We start from the raw sequence: 19,851 nt of genomic DNA on the forward strand, positions 1-19,851 counted from the left end.
AAGTAGGTGTTTCTAGTTTCCCTCCCCATTCCCCTTTAGTTAGCTATATTATTCGGCTATATATTCTAGCCTGAGGATTTTATATGTCGTGAGCAAGTCTCACCCGTGTCACAGTAAGGTACCAGTGTGCCGTGCAGTACTATCAAGAGTACTTGTAATATTCATGTTTATTATTGGTGTGTACAGGCACCAGGAACAAGTGATAAATTTACTGTGTTTTGTATATCTTTCTACAGATATTGATGTGAACATATAGTGATAAATTATATATAATATTATGCAAGTATTTGGAAGTTAGGCTATGTGCCCAGAAACTATTTATTAACCATTTATTGATGTCTGATTTATATGCATTATATATGTCTATGTTCATACAGTGATTAATCATTTGTGAGTACAGTGAATTATTGCGTTATCGCCCACGAGAGAAAATACTGAAAACTCCAGTGTTAAATACTTCATAATATATCAATGAATGAAGGGCAAGTAAAACCATTACAGTGAGTCATTGTTGCATAGATTGTAGGAACGTCTGTTTGAGCCCAAGTATAGTGTAACTAAGTAATACGTTCTATTGTGCCAATATCGAGTGTGCGAGTTTCTAGTAATATTGGAGAACTTAAAGAAACAGCGCGCGTGAATCTAGGAAACAAACAATAAACTTTCGCGAGGGGCCAGGCGATCAGCTGATCATGACACTTGACGAGGAGGGGAGGTGTTGCCACTTAGTGAGGGCATAATATTCGTGGGAACTACTGGCCGCAGCCAGGATCAGTTGATTTATTTATTATTGTTTGGCCTTTGTGACATCTTTCATGCATTTTAAGTAAAATACAAAATTATCTTTGTGTTTATATCATCCCCTCCATTGATCTTGTGGCTATATTATACTGAAAGTATAGAGTGATAACAGTAAGTACCTGCCTGAACTCCTGGTCTATTGAGTGTGACCTTGCCAAGGCTACCACTAATTCGACCAGTCCACTGAGGTGTTACTGGCCACCTGAAACACCAGTTGGCGACCTTGTGGTTAACCGTAGAGCCAGATTGTTGGGGAGGGCACATGACAGTCAAGTGAACGAGTCGTGTTCCCACTCTTTCTCAATCAGAGGCCGGTTGAGATTGACTGGGAGACTCTCCTGGCGTGCAGTGGCGCCGTGAGGATAGAGTGAAGACCCGCAGGGCTACGGTGAGTGACCTTGAGATAACTATTGTTCACCGAGTAAAGAGATAAGAACGGCAGTAAACCCCAACATTGGCGACCTTGCCAGGATTTCGATCGAAGTAAAGGTTGCAGTGGTGTTAGAGATCAGGTGCAGGTTAACACTCGTAGCACAAGATGGAGGATGATAAAGTGACGAGGTTTATTGACTCTAGAGACGAACAGGTGCTGGAAGAGTGCACCAAGGCACAGTTACAGGCAATAGCAGATCATTTTGGAATAAAGCTGAGATCTGCCAGAGTTGGTGAAAGAAGACTAGAGATAATGGCTCAGCTCAGGGCATGAGACGAAGCTTTGGGGGAGGAATGGCCCCAAACACCTGCTAGTGTGGATGAACACCTGAGCATTGGTGGAAGCAGCAGGGGATCCAGCGGCAGCAGGCACAGCGTTAAGCTGGAAATAATGAAGCTGCAGCTGGAAGCACAGCAGCGCAGAGAAGAGCGAGAAGCGCAGCTGAGGAGAGAAGAAGCACAGCAGCGCAGAGAAGAGCGAGAAGCACAGCAGTGCAAAGAAGAGCGAGGAGCGAGAAGCACAGTTGAAGCGTGAGGAGCGAGAAGCACAGTTGAAGCGTGAGGAGTGAGAAGCACAGTTGAAGCGTGAGGAGCGAGAAGCACAGATGAAGCGTGAGGAGCGAGAAGCTGGAATGAGACAACTGGAAATAGAAGCCAACAAGGAGGTGGAGCTGAAGCGAGCTGAGCTAGGCCTAGGTGCACCTGCTCCGCCGCCACAGGAAGACCGACGAGTGAGGGAACGAGACCTGCCGGTCTTTGTGCCTAGTGAAGCCGAAAGTTTCTTCGATCACTTTGAGAGAGTTGCTGCTCTGAAGAGGTGGCCGAGGGCGGAGTGGGCGGAGCTGGTTCAAGGGAGGCTCACAGGTGAAGCTCGTGAAGCCTACACTATGCTCGACTTCCAAGAATGCACCAACTACGATGCGGTAAAAAGAGCTGTGCTCCATTCCTTCAAGCTCACGCCGGAGTGTTACTGGAAGAGGTTTAGAGAATGTACCCGGTCGCCAGGAAAATCGTATGTGGAGACGGCGAGGCACATGGAAAGAAAGTTCCTTAAGTGGCTGGACTCTGAAGGAGCGAGGTCGGTCGAAGAGGTCAAGGAACTAATGGTCATGGAAAAGTTTATGTCCGTGCTCCCTCCTGAGATCAGGGTGAGGGTAAAGGAGGCGGACATAAAGGACCTGAGGGCCGCAGCCGACAGAGCCGACATGTTAGAAGAAGCCTTACGGCCACGCCGAGAGGGACAGCACCGACCACCCGCATACGTCGGAAACGATAGGAATTATAGAAGGACGGATGGATGGAGGACAAAAGCGAGTTCTCCCAAGTCCCACCGCTCGAGATGGGACGACAGAGGAACAAAAGGTGCTGTAGAGCCGATAGAGGAGAACCAAGCTGAGAGCTCGGGAGCTGTTACTGCAACGAAGGAAACGACAAGTGGTGCGAGAAGGACACAGGGAGCGACGGCCTCTGAAGGCAGTGCTAAGGCGAGCGGTGGCGGATGGTCTCCGCCAAGGGTCCGCTGCTACAACTGCGGAAAAATCGGACACGTCGCGCGGGAATGCAGACGCTTTAAGCAGCGGGGACACGTTGCTTTAGTGATGTTCGAGGACCAGAGGGCCGAGAGAGTGCGGGATGAACCCGTGCTGGATGGGGAGAAGAAAGTTCACCCATTCGTGTGTCATGGAACCGTAAGGATGGGGGACGCAGACCCCATCCCAGTGAAGATGCTAAGAGACACTGGGGCTGATTTTACCCTGGTGAGTGAAACCCTGTTCCCCGAGGGTTACGAAAGTACCAGTGTGGGGGTGGCAAGCGTGACCACTGTGGGAGGCCCAGTGAGGATGCCCCTACACCAGGTAACTTTGAGTTCTGACTATGGCTGCCAGACCCTAGTGGTAGGGGTCTGTCCATCAATGCCCAAGATGGAGGCACAGGTCATCTTGGGGAATGACGCATGTGGAGGATGTGTCCTCCCACATCTCGTGAAGGGCGAAGAGTGCCTAGAACAATACAAGGAGACAGGCGGAGAGTTGAACGCCTGTGGGGACGAGAAAGAAATCGCACCGGTGGCGATCCCAGTTTGTGCTGTGATACCGAGACAACGCGAAGAACAAGGAGGTTGTGAATCTGATGGGGCTGAGGAGACGACTGACAGCCTGGGAACAGATCACCTCTGCGTAGGACCCGGAGAACGAGCGGAGGGCGGAGGAAGCCCGAATGGTGAGTTGCAGGTGACCCTCACCAGTTCTCTAGGGGTAGTCCGCACTCGTCTCGGAGAGTTGCAGCAGGAGGAGTTCCCCGAATTGGTTAGTGAGGCCGAAGGAGGACGTGTGGGTCCTGAGAAGGCTTACTTTCCATTTATCTATATTATATATGCCATGCTATCTATGATGAGGGAACGATGGACACCAGGAGCGACCGTGGGAACGGTGAATAAATATGTTCAGAAGTTCAAAGAACGTCTCACCCTAGCGAAGGAACTGGCTGGGAAACACCTGAAGGAGGCACAGCGTAAGATGTCGGAGTGGTACGACAGGAGAGCTGCGCAGAGGGATTTTCGGGTCGGATCCCAAGTGATAGTTTTGCTTCCAGGTAAAGGTAGGGTGACCGAGTCGCGGTTCGAGGGACCATACCAAGTGATGCGATGGTTGGGTCCAGTGTCGTACGAGATTGGGAAGCCGGACAGACCCCGAAAGAAACAGGTATGTCACGTAGACCGCCTGAGACCTTTCTTCACTGTGGGAGGAAGAGCCGCCAGGCAGGACGGAACGGTGTCCCGAGAACCCCAGCGGAAGACGGTTCTGTGTGTACAGGGGGACCGAGAACTCCCGGAGGAGGAAAGAAAGTGGTCCAGGGCGGACGGCACCCGTCTCACCAACACTGAGAGTCTGACAAAGATCAAGGTCAAGCACATCAAGGGGAAGGACGACGTAGTAGCGGATGCCCTATCCCGCAAACACTAACCAGACATGACTCTTATTTTAAGGGGAGGGGTATGTGACGGTGTTCCCCCCCTTATAATTCTCCCACGCCTGCAGTAAGAGTCATGTCCACTTTTCCCGAGCGTTCTCTACGTAGCAGGCTTCAATTTGATATATGGGAGAGAGTGGAGTGTTCTCGGAGAGCCGAGAAATTTGTAAAATAGTAATATTTTGGCCTGTGGTATAGGCCCTTTAGGAAGCCAAGATGGCGCTGGCCTCCCTGTTTCCCCGCCAAAACCGTGTGACGTCAGTGGCACCGGATTGGTCACCGACAGCAATGTGGCACCGGGAGCCAATGAAAACCTCCCGTGGCGAAAGTGACGTCACGAAGGAAGGGGATCCGGGCAACGCGCCGCGCTGGCGCCAGCAGTCAGACACGACACGTCAAGGAGGTTGGACGTGCGACGATTGGTCCTGTCAGTTTGGCAGTTGTTTCCCGCTCCCGTGGATTTACGCGTCACCTGAAGTCTGCCAGTACTCTGAGAGGTCTTCCCTAGTTCATGTGTTGAACCAGAGAGGGAATCGGCGGTTATTGAGCAACAAGTGCTCCAGTCAGATGCTGTGCAAGTAGCAGTGAAGCCGTGCAGTGACGTATGTGACGTCTGTGGCAGTTCACCAGTTCGTGATGGCGTAGTGGCTGACAGAGCCACTGGGTAGCTGCGGAAGAAGAGGACTATTTGGGATTCCGGACGACTGCAGCCGAGACGTAGGCGGCAGCCGTTGTTGGGAGAAGTCGACGGCCAGGAGACCGACTCCAACTCTACCAGAAGTCGAGACGGAGCACGGACCTGCAGAGAAGAGGGCACGGAGACGACGCGCTAAACGGTGGGACGACGAGTGGTTCCGGTAGGACACGACGACGTGTGTGTGGGGGCGTTCCCGACACGAGGACCAGGAGCTACATCTCGACTCTCATCGGAGGATAGGTTGAAGTAGGTGTTTCTAGTTTCCCTCCCCATTCCCCTTTAGTTAGCTATATTATTCGGCTATATATTCTAGCCTGAGGATTTTATATGTCGTGAGCAAGTCTCACCCGTGTCACAGTAAGGCACCAGTGTGCCGTGCAGTACTATCAAGAGTACTTGTAATATTCATGTTTATTATTGGTGTGTACAGGCACCAGGAACAAGTGATAAATTTACTGTGTTTTGTATATCTTTCTACAGATATTGATGTGAACATATAGTGATAAATTATATATAATATTATGCCAGTATTTGGAAGTTAGGCTATGTGCCCAGAAACTATTTATTAACCATTTATTGATGTCTGATTTATATGCATTATATATGTCTATGTTCATACAGTGAATAATCATTTGTGAGTACAGTGAATTATTGCGTTATCGCCCACGAGAGAAAATACTGAAAACTCCAGTGTTAAATACTTCATAATATATCAGTGAATGAAGGGCAAGTAAAACCATTACAGTGAGTCATTGTTGCATTGATTGTAGGAACGTCTGTTTGAGCCCGAGTATAGTGTAACTAAGTAATACGTTCTATTGTGCCAATATCGAGTGTGCGAGTTTCTAGTAATATTGGAGAACTTAAAGAAACAGCGCGCGTGAATCTAGGAAACAAACAATAAACTTTCGCGAGGGGCCAGGCGATCAGCTGATCGTGACACTTGACGAGGAGGGGAGGTGTTGCCACTTAGTGAGTGCACAATATTCGTGGGAACTACCGGCCGCAGCCAGGATCAGTTGATTTATTTATTATTGTTTGGCCTTTGTGACATCTTTCATGCATTTTAAGTAAAATACAAAATTATCTTTGTGTTTATATCATCCCCTCCATTGATCTTGTGGCTATATTATACTGAAAGTATAGAGTGATAACAGTAAGTACCTGCCTGAACTCCTGGTCTATTGAGTGTGACCTTGCCAAGGCTACCACTAATTCGACCAGTCCACTGAGGTGTTACTGGCCACCTGAAACACCAGTTGGCGACCTTGTGGTTAACCGTAGAGCCAGATTGTTGGGGAGGGCACATGACAGTCAAGTGAACGAGTCGTGTTCCCACTCCTTCTCAATCAGAGGCCGGTTGAGATTGACTGGGAGACTCTCCTGGCGTGCAGTGGCGCCGTGAGGATAGAGTGAAGACCCGCAGGGCTACGGTGAGTGACCTTGAGATAACTATTGTTCACCGAGTAAAGAGATAAGAACGGCAGTAAACCCCAACAATATATATATATATATATATATATATATATATATATATATATATATATATATATATATATATATATATATATATATCTACGAATGGAAAAAAATCATTAAAAACTCCCAGAAGTCAGCTAACAGACAGTGACAGAGAAATTTGTCGTTTTTAAAAATTATATTGTCTCCATATTCAGTACAGAAAAACACAACAGATTCCCACTACCGATATAGATTTGTTGAGCCTTTGGCTGAACAAAGCTACATAGGTGATGTGAATCTGAGAGTAGTCTCTTAATGTATAGCAACATTGTAATGCCCATTTTTCTGTTGCTCATGGAGGTAGAAGCCACATCATCCAACATTTACGAAGCCAGTAACATAACTATGCTGAAATGACTCTGGTTTTTAGTATGTAAATTTTAGTACGCGTTCTGTCACTGAAGAATAATTGTAAGCTCAATATGTTTATGAAATAAAACTTTTTTTATTATCTTATTTTTTCATGAATATAGGATATTACATAATCCGCCATCACAATGTCCAGTTTTTGTCACAGGGAAATATGGTCAGCCTATCCCTTAATAACCTATTCAGTCACGATAGGACAATGACCAATCAACCCGGAACTCTAATGAATTCATTTGGAGGTTCTGGAGGCCTGAACTGATGCCCAACCAGGATTTTATGATTGGCCCACCAACATGTCTTTTTTTCATTATAACAATCATCATAGGAAGCTTGCACAGCGAGTAGACGTGCTTTGTCCTTCTGTTACGGCCACAATGGGTAGCAACCGGGTTCTTTGCTGGTAGAACTAAAGTTCTGGTATCCGGCCCCAAGTTAGTAGTGGCTTTCAAGGAGTGAGCTCAGTAATGCAAGTAAAACACAAAGTGGGGGGGGGGTTGCATTGAATACGACTCTTCATCAATTATCAATATATTCACATATAATCACTTTCCCATCACCTCATAAGCCTAATGGAAGTATTACTACATTTAATATGTACACAAGGGTCTCCCTCATAGAACACTAAATGCTCCTCGATGCTCAATCAATGCAGTCTTGTCAGCTACCGTGTTTCCTCAACACACAGTACCGTCCTCAACCTGTACTGGGAAACACCAACGAGTCTACCCTAGCCACAGGCCAGTCAAAACACAGTCTCACTAGGTGCTCTTCGTGCACGCCCACAATCACTCTCCAGCCTGGTGCTGGCAGAGAACATGAGCTGGGCCTCTTCACGTACAAATACAAGGGTAGCGAACCCCTGGCAGGAGCTTGTTGCATTTCGCTGGTTACACTCCTCCGTAGCACCTTACTGTCAGTCGTCTCTTCCGCTAGCCAGTCCCGGGTACGCCGAATTCTGTCACTGCCACTTCACAGGCAGACAGTAGAACACTACACAGTTCTTCTCCGGCGGCGGCTCACTGCTTCCGTAAAGCAGAATGAAGTAGAGAGCTATTGGCTGCCTATGTCGACTCTGTGGATACAGACACGTCATCAATGCACTGGTCAGTACATGAGACACTAGGAAACATCACGGAACATCATTCCGTACTCTGACATAGACATACATACCTCCTATTACATATGGCGCTGATTTTCTAGGCGCCACCTCACCAGAGGTCAGCACCAGCTACCTCTCGAGCTGACTAGGACAGGAATCTAGCGCCGCTTGCTGGTATAATCCTGTCACCACTAGATGGCGTCGTCCAATTTGTGGGGGTTTCGGGAGCGGACTCACTGATGGCATTGACGTCGCTGCTCCGTGCTCCGGCGATGGAATCGGGTTCGTAACACCTTCCTTCAGCAATGCTGTGACAATGTTCTCAACTATGGGGCTATCCCATTTGGCCTGTTTGCAGTGGTTTGGAAAACTTGGTCATGGTTTAGAGATTGCAAGAATGTCCCACTGGCTGGTTTCTTCGGTGAATTTATATAATGAATCCCAGTGGTGTCCCTTAGGTACTCTGGTAGGATCTCTTTCACTAATTCACCTGTAGCACTGATCGTGGATAAGAATGCCGGCAATTCTATCTGTGTTGTCTGCGAATACCGTTGCCGCCGAGTCTAACTGGGAGAGTTGCTTGGTCCCATGCGTCATCTTTCAGGAAGACGATTAACACTTTTATGGCTATTGTTTTAGGAGTTTGTCATATTTTGTTAATTTTGGACTGTCGAAGGAGGGAGAACCTCTTAGGGGTTCTCCCTCCCTACCTTAGGAAATAGGTAAGTCTGGGCAAAGCCAGGCACCTTGTGAGGCGGTATAAAGCATCGTGGGCATCCAAAGCCCCTATTATTCCCTCCATCCTCCTCAGGTTATTCAGCTTTTCTTTGAGGATTACCTCAATGGCACTCGAGCCCAGAGGTGCCCCTAGCAGCACACTGTTGGTGGGAGCGATCACTGGGGCTTCTGGCAACACAGTTCTTATTGCATTTATGATAATTTACCAGAGGAGATGATTTCGCACTTTGATAGATCTAGGGCGAGGCCTAACTCCTCTCCCTAAGATGTCACCAGTTAAGATCCCCTAGAAAGGACTCCTGTGTTCGTGCCAGGGTGCCATCGTCCAGGAACCAGGTGTTGAGTTCGCTGGTCAACCTGCCTGTGACCTCATTAGCTGCCATGTAGAAAAGGAAAGGGGCAAGTGGTCTTCCTGCTGGACACCTGCGGAAACAATGTCGATTCCTTACTGAAACGAAGGGTGTTTAAGGCTTGGCGTCTCAGGTGACAAACAGGTGTTGAAGGCTTGGCGTCTCAGGTGACAAGCAGGTATAGACAAGAAAATTTTGTTCGAACTGCTTCCAGTACCACATCTCTTTCTACCTGGATGAAAGCATTTTTAAAGTCTAGTATAATTAATGTTATATTTTCTGGGAGGTGCTAATTATAGGCTCGTGCTGCATGAGCTGCTGCTTCACAGCCAAGGGGGACACCAAAACCTAGTTGATGGGGTCGAGGCATCGTTGCAGCTTCCGTGCGGATGTTTCTGACAGCTGTTCTGGTAATGATGCACCAAAATGTGTTACCCACGGCAATGGGCCTGACTCCATCATCCTTCAACCGGAAATTTCCTGAAATATTGCATTTTTCAAACATTTTCTTGTATGAAAAGATACAGATTTTCATTGTATTATATATTGGCATTATTTTGTAAATTTCAATCAAAACTAACATAAGAAATTTTATCAAACCTAACTTAACCCAACCCAGTCTACCTAAACTAACCTCTAAATACTTACCTAACACAATAATTCATGTTCCTAATATATTACGTTAATGAACTATTTTGGAAAGAAATATTTGGAAATTGGGCCTTGCTAATTATGCCAAGCAGTGCTGTTTTGGATATTAAGTATGACATATAGATAATTTTTTTCACTATGGTACTAAAGAAGGCGACATCGGAAATTAGAAATCAGAAATATAAAAACTTTAAATCCATCAGCATCCAGTAACCCAATTACAGTTGGCTAAACAAGGGCGGTTGGGTAAGATCATGTAAATTTGTTCATTATCACCAAGGGCTCAAATCTAGATCATGTTTGCTTGAGTGACTTGCAGCGTGAGACAGTGATCCACCATACAATAAGAAATTTGTGTTTCACTAACAGTTTTGATGTTCGTGAGCAGCCTGAGCGCTCTTGGGGTGTGGAGAGAGGTGGCAAGTTCACAGGAATGGTGGGAGAGCTCCAGGGGGAAAAGGTGGACGTCGGTGCGCCCATGGGACCCCTTGCGGAGCGCCTCAACGCCATGGACTTCGTCAACGTTTATAAGGTTGATTTTATGAAAATTCTGTCTCTGAAGCCCACTCTGCTACCGGAATATTTATCGCTGATAAGACCTTTCTCAGGTAGGACTGGATATTTATTGCTTCCTTTAGGGCTTGGAAATATTTAATTGTTAAAATGATGTGTTAATTATAACGTGTAATATTATCTTGAGTCATGTAGTTGTGCTGCCATCCCACGCTCAGCCAGGTGTTTAAGGTCTGGCATCTCAGGTAACAAACAGGTGTTTAAGGCTTGGCATCCCAGGTGCCAAACAGGTGTTTAATCCACATGAAGATGAAGACGGTGGCAAGCAAATGCTCAGACATAAGTGACACTGTGTTGCAGGTTGGTTGATTAAACTTCACATTATAGTTTGTAGTTAGATGAGTAAACAGCTGTCAGTAAAGATGCTAAATATTTTTTGGTAAGTTATAAATAAGAGAATGATAGTAGAGACAAAGTTTTGTTGTGTAAGCCTGTTGATACCAGAATTATTCGATATTAAATGACGCTCTTCTATCTGAGCAAAATATGAAGGTGAAGGAGTGTGTTGGACTATGAACTGATGGTGCTCCCTTAATGGCGTGATGAAAGAGGCAAGTCTGCAAGAGGCTGCAAGAGATTACCTTTTAGATGCATTATTTGTTTTGTAGGCAACTGTTACCTTCTGATAATATAAGTGATGAACTAAAAACTATTCATGAAAATGTTTTCAGAGTTGTAAACTTTAAATGAAAAAATAAACTGAGTGGACAGCGCTCGGCATTCGTAGTCCTAAAGTTCCGGGTTCGATCCCCGGCAGAGGCGGAAACAAATAGGCAAAGTTTATTTCACCCTAATGCCCCTGTTTATTCGTACTTGTATTATTCCGTTGTTGATCTGAATAATCAACCGTCCTGGAATTTAATGGCTAACACCGCTCGGACATGCTACCAAGTCGACGTCCTTTGTCGACAATCTCTGGCTAGCTAGTTACAATGATACTGTAGGACCACTTATTGGCATACACTAATGGCTTACAAATAAAGTTTAAGATTAAAGATTAAAAGATGGATCAGGTGTGGCTTAATACTAACACCGCTTGGCATGTGCACAATAATTTTAACATAATTGACTTAGTGAAAAATCATGGTAACAATGTATCAACTGGGGCAAGAGCATGAAGAATCTAAGCATGTCTAAGCATTAGGTATGAACAATACAACTCAAGTATTGCTTAAAACAAAATTATCAACATCTTGTTTTAATGTCATGTGCTTGGAAAATAATAAAGACAATTATCTGCATTAATGGAACAAGAGTTATGACCTAACAACCACAGTGAATCTTATAATTAGATAACATGATAGAAATTAATGCACAATATTTACAAACTATTTACAAGGACTGGACCGAGAAGGCAACCATCTTAGTGATAGCAGTCAGGAATCAGTGGCCTCAATGTGGCTGCTAGAACAGTGATGAAACTCTTGGTGACATGCAGTGTAAAAACACAAATGGTACAGTAGGCTTCACAATGCATCTGAAAAAATACACAAAACAAAGTTGAAGGAAGTATATACAATGCATTATACAGTAATAATAAGATACATGGGGTAGAGTTACCAGAATGACAACTGCAGAATGCACTTAATTATTGATTCTGCAAATGTCAACATCTAGTTCATCAGGAGCTATGCAACTCTGGCTCTGACTGAAGGTCAGGAACAGATGAAATTGCATGTGACCAGGTGTCATCTGGGTGGTTAATCTCATTAACATCTAGCCAATGAATGTGTGGTGAGTGCATGGTTGAGACTAAAGGTTCAGATCTAAAATTATAGGTGCTGGTATGGGGTAGCTCGACGTCAAGTAGTCGGTCAACCACAGTAGGTGGTATCCCAATAGAAGAATACGTCTGGGTATGGTTATTGTCATCTTCTGCATCAGTCTCATACCTGGTTGATGGGGTTCTGCGAGTTCTTCTACTCCCCCAAGCCCGGCCCGGGGCCAGACTTGACTTGTGAGAGTTTGGTCCACCAGGCTGTTGCTTGGAGCGGCCCGTAGGCCCACATACCCACCACAGCCCGGTTGGTCTGGCACTCCTTGAAGGAAACAATTTAGTTTCCTCTTGAAGATGTCCACGGTACTTCCTGTAATATTTCTGATGCTCGCTGGTAGGACGTTGAACAACCGTGGACCTCTGATGTTCATACAGTGTTCTCTGATTGTGCCCATGGCACCTCTACTCTTCACTGGTTCTATTCTGCATTTTCTTCCATGTCGTTCACTCCAGTACGTTGTTATTTTACTGTGCAGATTTGGGACCTGTCCCTCCAGTATTTTCCATGTGTATATTATTTGGTATCTCTCTCGTCTCCTTTCTAGTGAGTACATTTGGAGAGCTTTGAGACGATCCCAATAATTTAGGTGCTTTATCTCATCTATGCGTGCCGTATATGTTCTCTGTATTCCCTCAATTTCAGCAATCTCTTCTGCTCTGAAGGGGCAAGTGAGTACTGAGCAGTACTCAAGACGGGACAACGCAAGTGATTTGAAGAGTACAACCATTGTGATTGGATCTCTGAACTTGAAGGTTCTCGTAATCCGTCCTATCATTTTTCTGGCTGACGCAATAATTGCTTGGTTATGCTCCCTAAACGTTAGGTCGTCGGACATCATTATTCCCAAATCCTTGACATGCTGTTATCCTACTATGGGCAGATTCGATTGTGTTTTGTACCCTGTATTATGTTTAAGATCCTCATTTTTGCCGTATCTGAGTACCTGGAATTTATCACCGTTAAACATCATGTTATTTTCTGCTGCCCAATCGAAAAGTTTGTTAATATCTGTTTGTAGTTTATCAATGTCTTCAGCAGAGGTAATTTTCATGCTGATTTTTGTATCATCTGCAAAGGATGACACGAAGCTGTGACTTGCGTTTTTGTCTATATCTGATATGAGAATAAGGAACAGCAGTGGTGCAAGGACTGTACCTTGAGGTACAGAGCTTTTAACTGCGCTCGGACTCGATTTTACTTGATTGACTGTTACTCTTTGTGTTCTGTTCGACAGGAAATTGAGTATCCAGCGTCCTACTTTACCAGTTATACCCATTGATCTCATTTTGTGTGCAATCACTCCATGGTCACATTTGTCGAATGCCTTTGCAAAATCTGTGTACACGACATCTGCATTTTGTTTTTCCTCTAATACCTCAGTGATTTTGTCATAGTGGTCAAGTAGATGTGAGAGGCATGATCTTCCTGCTCTAAATCCATGTTAGCCTGGATTGTGGAGGTCATTGGCTTCCATGAATCTAGTGACCTGACTCCTGATCACTCTCTCAAATACTTTTATTATGTGGGACGTTAGTGCAACTGGTCTATAATTCTTTGCCAATGCTTTGCTACCACCCTTGTGTAGAGGGGCAATGTTTGCTGCTTTAAGTGCATCTGGTATCTCCCCTGTGTCCAAGCTCTTCCTCCACACTATACTGAGTGCCTGTGCTACTGGCACTTTGCATTTCTTTATAAATATTGAATTCCATGAGTCTGGACCCGGGGCTGAATGCATGGGCATATTGTCAATTTCTCTTTCTAAATCTGCCACACTCGTGTTGATATCAGTTATATTTACAGGTGTTTGAGTATCATTCATAAAGAAATTGTCCGAATCTTCCAATTTCATGCTGAGTATCGGAGTGCTAAACATGTCCTCATACTGCTTTTTTAGGATCTCACTAATTTCTTTGTCATCCTCAGTGTATGAACCTTCACTAATACGAATAGATCCAATACTGGCAGTGGTTTTCGCTTTTGATTTAGCATATGTGAAGAAATATTTTGGGTTTTTCTTTATTTCTTGAATTGCTTTCTGTTCTAGTTGTCTTTCTTCAGTCTGATAGGAATGCTTCAGTATCTGTTCGATTTCTTCAATCTCCCTGTTTAACTTATTTCTTCTCTGTATGGAGAGTCGTGTCTGCTTAAGCATTTCCGTTAATTTTTTCCTACTTTTGTAATGTCGTCTGCGTTCTCTTTCTACATTGGACCTCTTTCTGGCTTTCCTCAAAGGAACATGTTTCAGACAGACTTCATATGCTTCAGAAGTCAGTTTTTCTATTTCTTGCGTAGGATTTTTATTTCTTAGAACATTTTCCCATTGAATGTTTGAAAGTTCCCTGTTTATTTTCTCCCAGTCTATCCTCTTACATCCTCTTAAAATTGAATTTACTGAATAGCCCTTCTCGCTTGTTGTTTCTCTTGGGCCTACTACCGTTATTAATGTTAGTTTGCACTTCAATGAGCTTGTGGTTCGAGTACGTAGTGGCTGAGACCGTAATGTCTCTGATTAGCTCCTCATTGTTCGTGAATATCAGGTCCAGCGTGTTTTCGTTCCTAGTTGGTTCTGTAATCTGCTAACTGAGCGAGAATTTATCACAGAATCTCAGTAGTTCTCTGACCTGTGGTTGGTTATTTTCAGGTTGACTTCCTGCTATGATGTTATTGTTTACTATTCTCCATTTTAAACTGGGTAGGTCGAAGTCCCCAAGGATGATGATATCTGGTACTGGGTTTGTTAGGTTATCAAGGATATTCTCTATTTTGTGGATCTGTTCAGTGAATTCCTCAACTGTTGCATCTGGCGATTTGTATATTAAATTAATAACTAGATTCTTATTTTCTACCTTGATTCCACGTACCTCTACCACCTCATTGGACGAGTTCAGGAGCTCTGTGCATGCCAGCTCCTCTTTAATATACAGACCTACTCCGTCACGTCTATATAGATTATAATTCGGAATCCAGATTTCACTATCCATGTGGTCTTTTGTGTGGGTTTCTGTAAATGCACCAAATATTGAGTTCGATTCTATTAGGAGGCCATTTATGAACTTGACTTTATTTCTTGATTTTGGTTTCAAGCCTTGTATGTTTGCAAATATGAATAATTTCCCACATTGCATGTCACTTTTGGTGGGCTTTGGTAGTTCTTCCCCCCCCCCCCCACTCTACCCCGGTCCAGGGTGTGTTGTTTTGGAAGTGATTCGTCCAGTTTTGGTAGTAGGACGGGTGTTGTGTGGTGTAGTACCTGTGTGCTTGTTGATAATTTGTATTCCAGTCTTGTGGGTATCTCCCTTCCCCTCTGTAATCCTATAGTGGTTCCATCTGACTGTTCCTCTCTCTTATATTTACTACTCTGTTTCTGCCTTCCTCTAAAAAATTTCCAGTAGTGTCATATTGATCTTCCCGTCTATAAGGCTGTGTACCTCTCACGTGGAATTCCGGACACTGAAGATTGTAGCATTTTTGTCCCTAATTGCAAATTGACATAATTTAGGGTGAAAGTATCTACACCCTGTTCCAAAACGGCATGTACCCCTCGCCAACATGTTCCTGCATTTTCGAGGATGCAGAAAATTGCATTTTGCTCCTAATTTTCCATATTTGCATATTCCTTTAGCGTAGAATTTGCAAATATGTTCAGGTTTTGCGTTTTTCAAGGTATTTATACCTGTGTCTGTCTTGTTTACCTCTTTATTGGAGCCATCTCTGTCTTTCGTCCCAATTCCTTCATTTATGCACTCTGTTTCATTGTTGCTCTCATCGTTTATATTACCTGGCTTTGCAATGTTGCTGTTATTTTGTACCACAATACCCTCTTCCTCCACACTACTGCTGCAGTTCTCTAAACTATCTGTTCCTGAGTTTTGGTCATTATCCAATGTTGTCTTTTCCCAGTCCGCATATATCACTAGTAGCTTGTCTGTGAATGATAATCTCTGACTCGGGAATGATTTTCATCAATTTAGTTATGTTCTCCAACATTAATCTGTCATCTTTGCAAACCCAGTAAATTCCTTGCCTTTTTGTACATCCTGGAGATAATTCTGCACAGCCCAGGTGAAATCTAATGTTACAGATGCAACACTTGACGCCTACATTACATCTTCCCAATACTTCACTCGCTACCTCTCCATTGTCTGATGTATTGTATTGTATTTGTGGTTCACTGTATGGATCACTTGTTGATGTCAGTCCTTTGAACTCTTTATAAAATTATATGTATTTATTTATATATTTAATATTTATAATATTATATGTATACCGTATGTTTGTAATATTATGTATGTTATTTTGTTCAAACTTTATGGCAGGTACTTAGCGTAGGGTAGCGAAGCTGGTCCCCGGTCGGTACTGGTGACCTCTTGTTGTCCCAGGTCGGTACAGGTGACCTCTTGTGGCCCAGGTTAATGTCACCAGTTTCCAGTTACTCGATTTATGACAGTGATTTATTCTTTGCTTGTATTCTTACAAGGAATTTTCTGCCTAATTTCCGGCTAGCAATGGTACTCACTCACTTTATTACTAATTCCTAGATCCACATTTCCATATTACACAATATATTTTCTGTATTTTATCACTGTGGGACTGCCCTGGGGTAAGCCTCGTGGCTTGTGAAAACACAGCCTAGCTGATGCCGCCTCTTGCCACTATTCTATATTTCTAGTATTCTATATTTATAATATTCTATGCACGATTTTCCTACAATTCCAACTTATATGTGTGTTGTGATACCCATTCCACTTCACTGTTCCACGAATCACTGTTCACTATTTTTTCCTCATACCGCCTACACGCATGTACACAAAGCCTCGTGCACTGGCTCCCACGTGGTCTCTCGTTTATTCTCTATTTAACACAAAGTTCCATTGTTAATGACTGTTTTCCATTTTCCAGCGGGTCACTATGCACTTTGTGATGTCTGTAATCAGTAATCCATGGCTGCAGACCTAAGAAATCTCGGTTAATGTCATGATTTTAACGGAGAGCGCACGGTACCTCCCTCCCCACCAAGATTACTCCTTCCACTACAGCCCTAATTATCACAACAATCCTGCTATTATCAGAATCCTGGTCATTTTAATCTCAGTCTGGGGTCTTCTGTAATACTATCATCGCTAAATAATAGAATGAACATATATATTATGGCATTTTTAAGCGATGCTGTGAGTTACAAGTTGAACAGCAGTGCTGTGAGCTCATGCTGCGTGCGCCAGCCTTGGTGGCTCACTCACTACTGAGGCCCTCACACCCAGGAATGTGGCCCACGATTTTTTGTTTAAATGGCGTCTGTTTACAAGAGCCCTGATGAAAGTGAGCTCAACCCCGTGTATCCACGGCCGTTTAAATCTTGCGTAGTACTCCATTGCATCATATGACGCGATGCGCAATTTTTTGCAAGTTACGCAACCCTGCATATGATGTGTTGTGCAGTTTAAGGGTTAAGGCCCAGTACTACAGATCCAACAGTTATCTTACTGGGCTTAGCTTTAGCATTCCTTGCTTGGGTAAACTCCACAGTGGCCTTGGACAAGTGTTCTCGTATTTTCTTCAAGACTAGTTGCATTTGTCAATGCTTTACTTGAACAAAATCATCTAGGTTATACAAAAGAGCAGGGGGTACATTGATCAATTCATTAGGGAGAATCTTACCTGTACCATAAAGAAAAGTATGAGGAGTGTCTCCTGTAGAAGCATAAATTGAAGAATTTATAGTACACTAAATTAAGAGTATGAACTCATCCCAATTACTGTTATCAAAATTCAACGTAACTCTCAAGGTATCTAACACCTTCTTGTTAGTACGCTCTGCTAACCTATTACTTGCTGGATTATATGGCATAATGCTACATTTTTAATGTTATAGAATTCACACAAACTAGTTAAGACACTATTACTGAATGTGGGGAATCTGGTTCTAGTTTAATACTAATAAAATGTATAATTCGATAAATGCAAAATAAACATTAAATCTAAGATAGCTCGAAGGACCAGAATGCATTGTTAAATGAGAGAACCAGTGACCTATGGATCTCTATGATTATATGTAATTATATTCTATTAAGCAATGACTGTAAATTCTATGCATGCTAGAACTAGCTTCCCATGACACTTTTTTTTTGGGGGGGGGGGTGGGCTTCTATGAGATGAATCTATGTGCAACATATATTATGTAATAATAATAATGATAATATGCACACGCATAGATAATGATAAAAATAATAATGCAAAAAATACTACTGCATATTAAAATTCAAATTCATGTATCTGATTAATATGAGATAATTAGAAATGCTTGACTCTCAATAATTAAATTCTACTATCTACAATGAAAACTAATTAAATCTCAGCTTTGACAGAGGGACATAGGTGTAGTCCAATCTCTACAACAGTCTGGAAACAGCTTGAGATAGTGATACTTGGAACACATGAGTATGTGGCGATCACACGCTTCCTCAGTTGTGTTGCCTCATGCTGCAATAATTCAATTCCATAATTTCCACTCCAAATTATGGAATGCAAATAATAATTCACACAAATAAATGCAATATCTAAATATTTGGAGGGGTAAAAACAGCACTCACATGGGGATTATTTTATCGCCTGCAGTGTTATGACATGCCACCTATATTAATTAATACCAGAGCTCAAAATAATAACTAAAAAGGGTAAAATGCCTGCCGAACTGGTGTCCATGATTTTGGTAAGCTGCATCCTCAATCTGAAGCCTGATGATGTACGGATGCTTGCTACATTGTAAGATTTATAGAGACCGCTTCGGAACACCATACTGCTAGTTGATCGAAAATGGTGAGAGTCCTCTTCCTTCCCGAAAGTCGCACATGCGCATAGCTCCCAGTAAGGGCCCAAGCATAAATTATATTTTTTCATTAAAGCTAAATAGGGAAGGAAGTGTTTATGAATACTCTTTATAGCTGAACTAAATACTTTATGTGGTGATACTTGACTCTCACAGTGCAGGTCAGTTAATGTAGACTGCGCAAATAAAACGAGAATCCTTTGGAGGTGGAAATGATTTTAGATTATGATATTAATTACTAAAACAGCTATCAAGCTGGGTAAAGGAATTCCAGTAAACTGTTGTATACTAAATAAAGTAAACCTATTACTAAATAATTATCCCTAATAAAGGAAAGTAAATGGTTGAACTTCTATTAGATATACAGATATGTAGAAATTTATTCTCCGTGTGTGGCTGACACAACACTGCACAATTCTAGGAGAAATTACATGATGTTCCACATCCTAATGCAATGAATTCTATGATACTAAACTACGGATTAGTAATATTAGTTAATTATAACAATTAGTACAGGAAATATATCCCACTGTACTAAGGATTAGTAAATGAGTATTAAATAATAATGAAGCCTAATACAGGAAATACATCCTATTGTATTAGGGATGAGAATAACTGTTGGAAATTGCCAACACTGAACTCTGGACCATTATCTGAAAATATTACTTTTGACATACTAAATCTACAATTTATATGGTCATGGAATGCACAGGTTATAGTTTCTGCTGTTTTGTTCGGTAGTCGAACAAAGTTCGCAATACCTTGAAAAATTGTCAACCATTACAAGCAAGTGTTTGTTCCCTTTTTCAGTTACTGCAAAATTTGTCAACCAATCCATTGATACACGTTCCCAAGGAGCTTTAGTCTCTGGGTACACACAAAGTGAGTTAGGTCTCACGACGTGTCCCTTGTGCTGTAAGCAGGTTAAACATCTGTCAACATAATGAGCAATCTCTTTAGCCATTTTGGGCCAAAAATACTTCAATGGACGTTGCTGGAGTGTACGATCCTTTCCTGGATGTGCACTTGCAGGAACATCATGGATAATC

The 19,851-nt window shown here is 43.1% G+C and overlaps 1 protein-coding gene across 1 annotated transcript in view; it reads left to right on the forward strand.

The window, feature by feature from the left end:
• The window catches only part of LOC123774152 (uncharacterized), a 44,316-nt gene that overhangs the window by 23,798 nt on the left and 667 nt on the right, over positions 1 to 19,851 (forward strand). The window contains exons 2-3 of the mRNA XM_069312770.1: positions 9,998 to 10,236; positions 18,627 to 18,738. Coding sequence (XP_069168871.1) covers positions 9,998 to 10,236; positions 18,627 to 18,738 — 351 coding nt within the window. The remainder of the gene's footprint in view (positions 1 to 9,997; positions 10,237 to 18,626; positions 18,739 to 19,851) is intronic.

Source organism: Procambarus clarkii, chromosome 73, assembly GCF_040958095.1.
Source record: "Procambarus clarkii isolate CNS0578487 chromosome 73, FALCON_Pclarkii_2.0, whole genome shotgun sequence".
Lineage (NCBI taxonomy): Eukaryota > Metazoa > Arthropoda > Malacostraca > Decapoda > Cambaridae > Procambarus > Procambarus clarkii.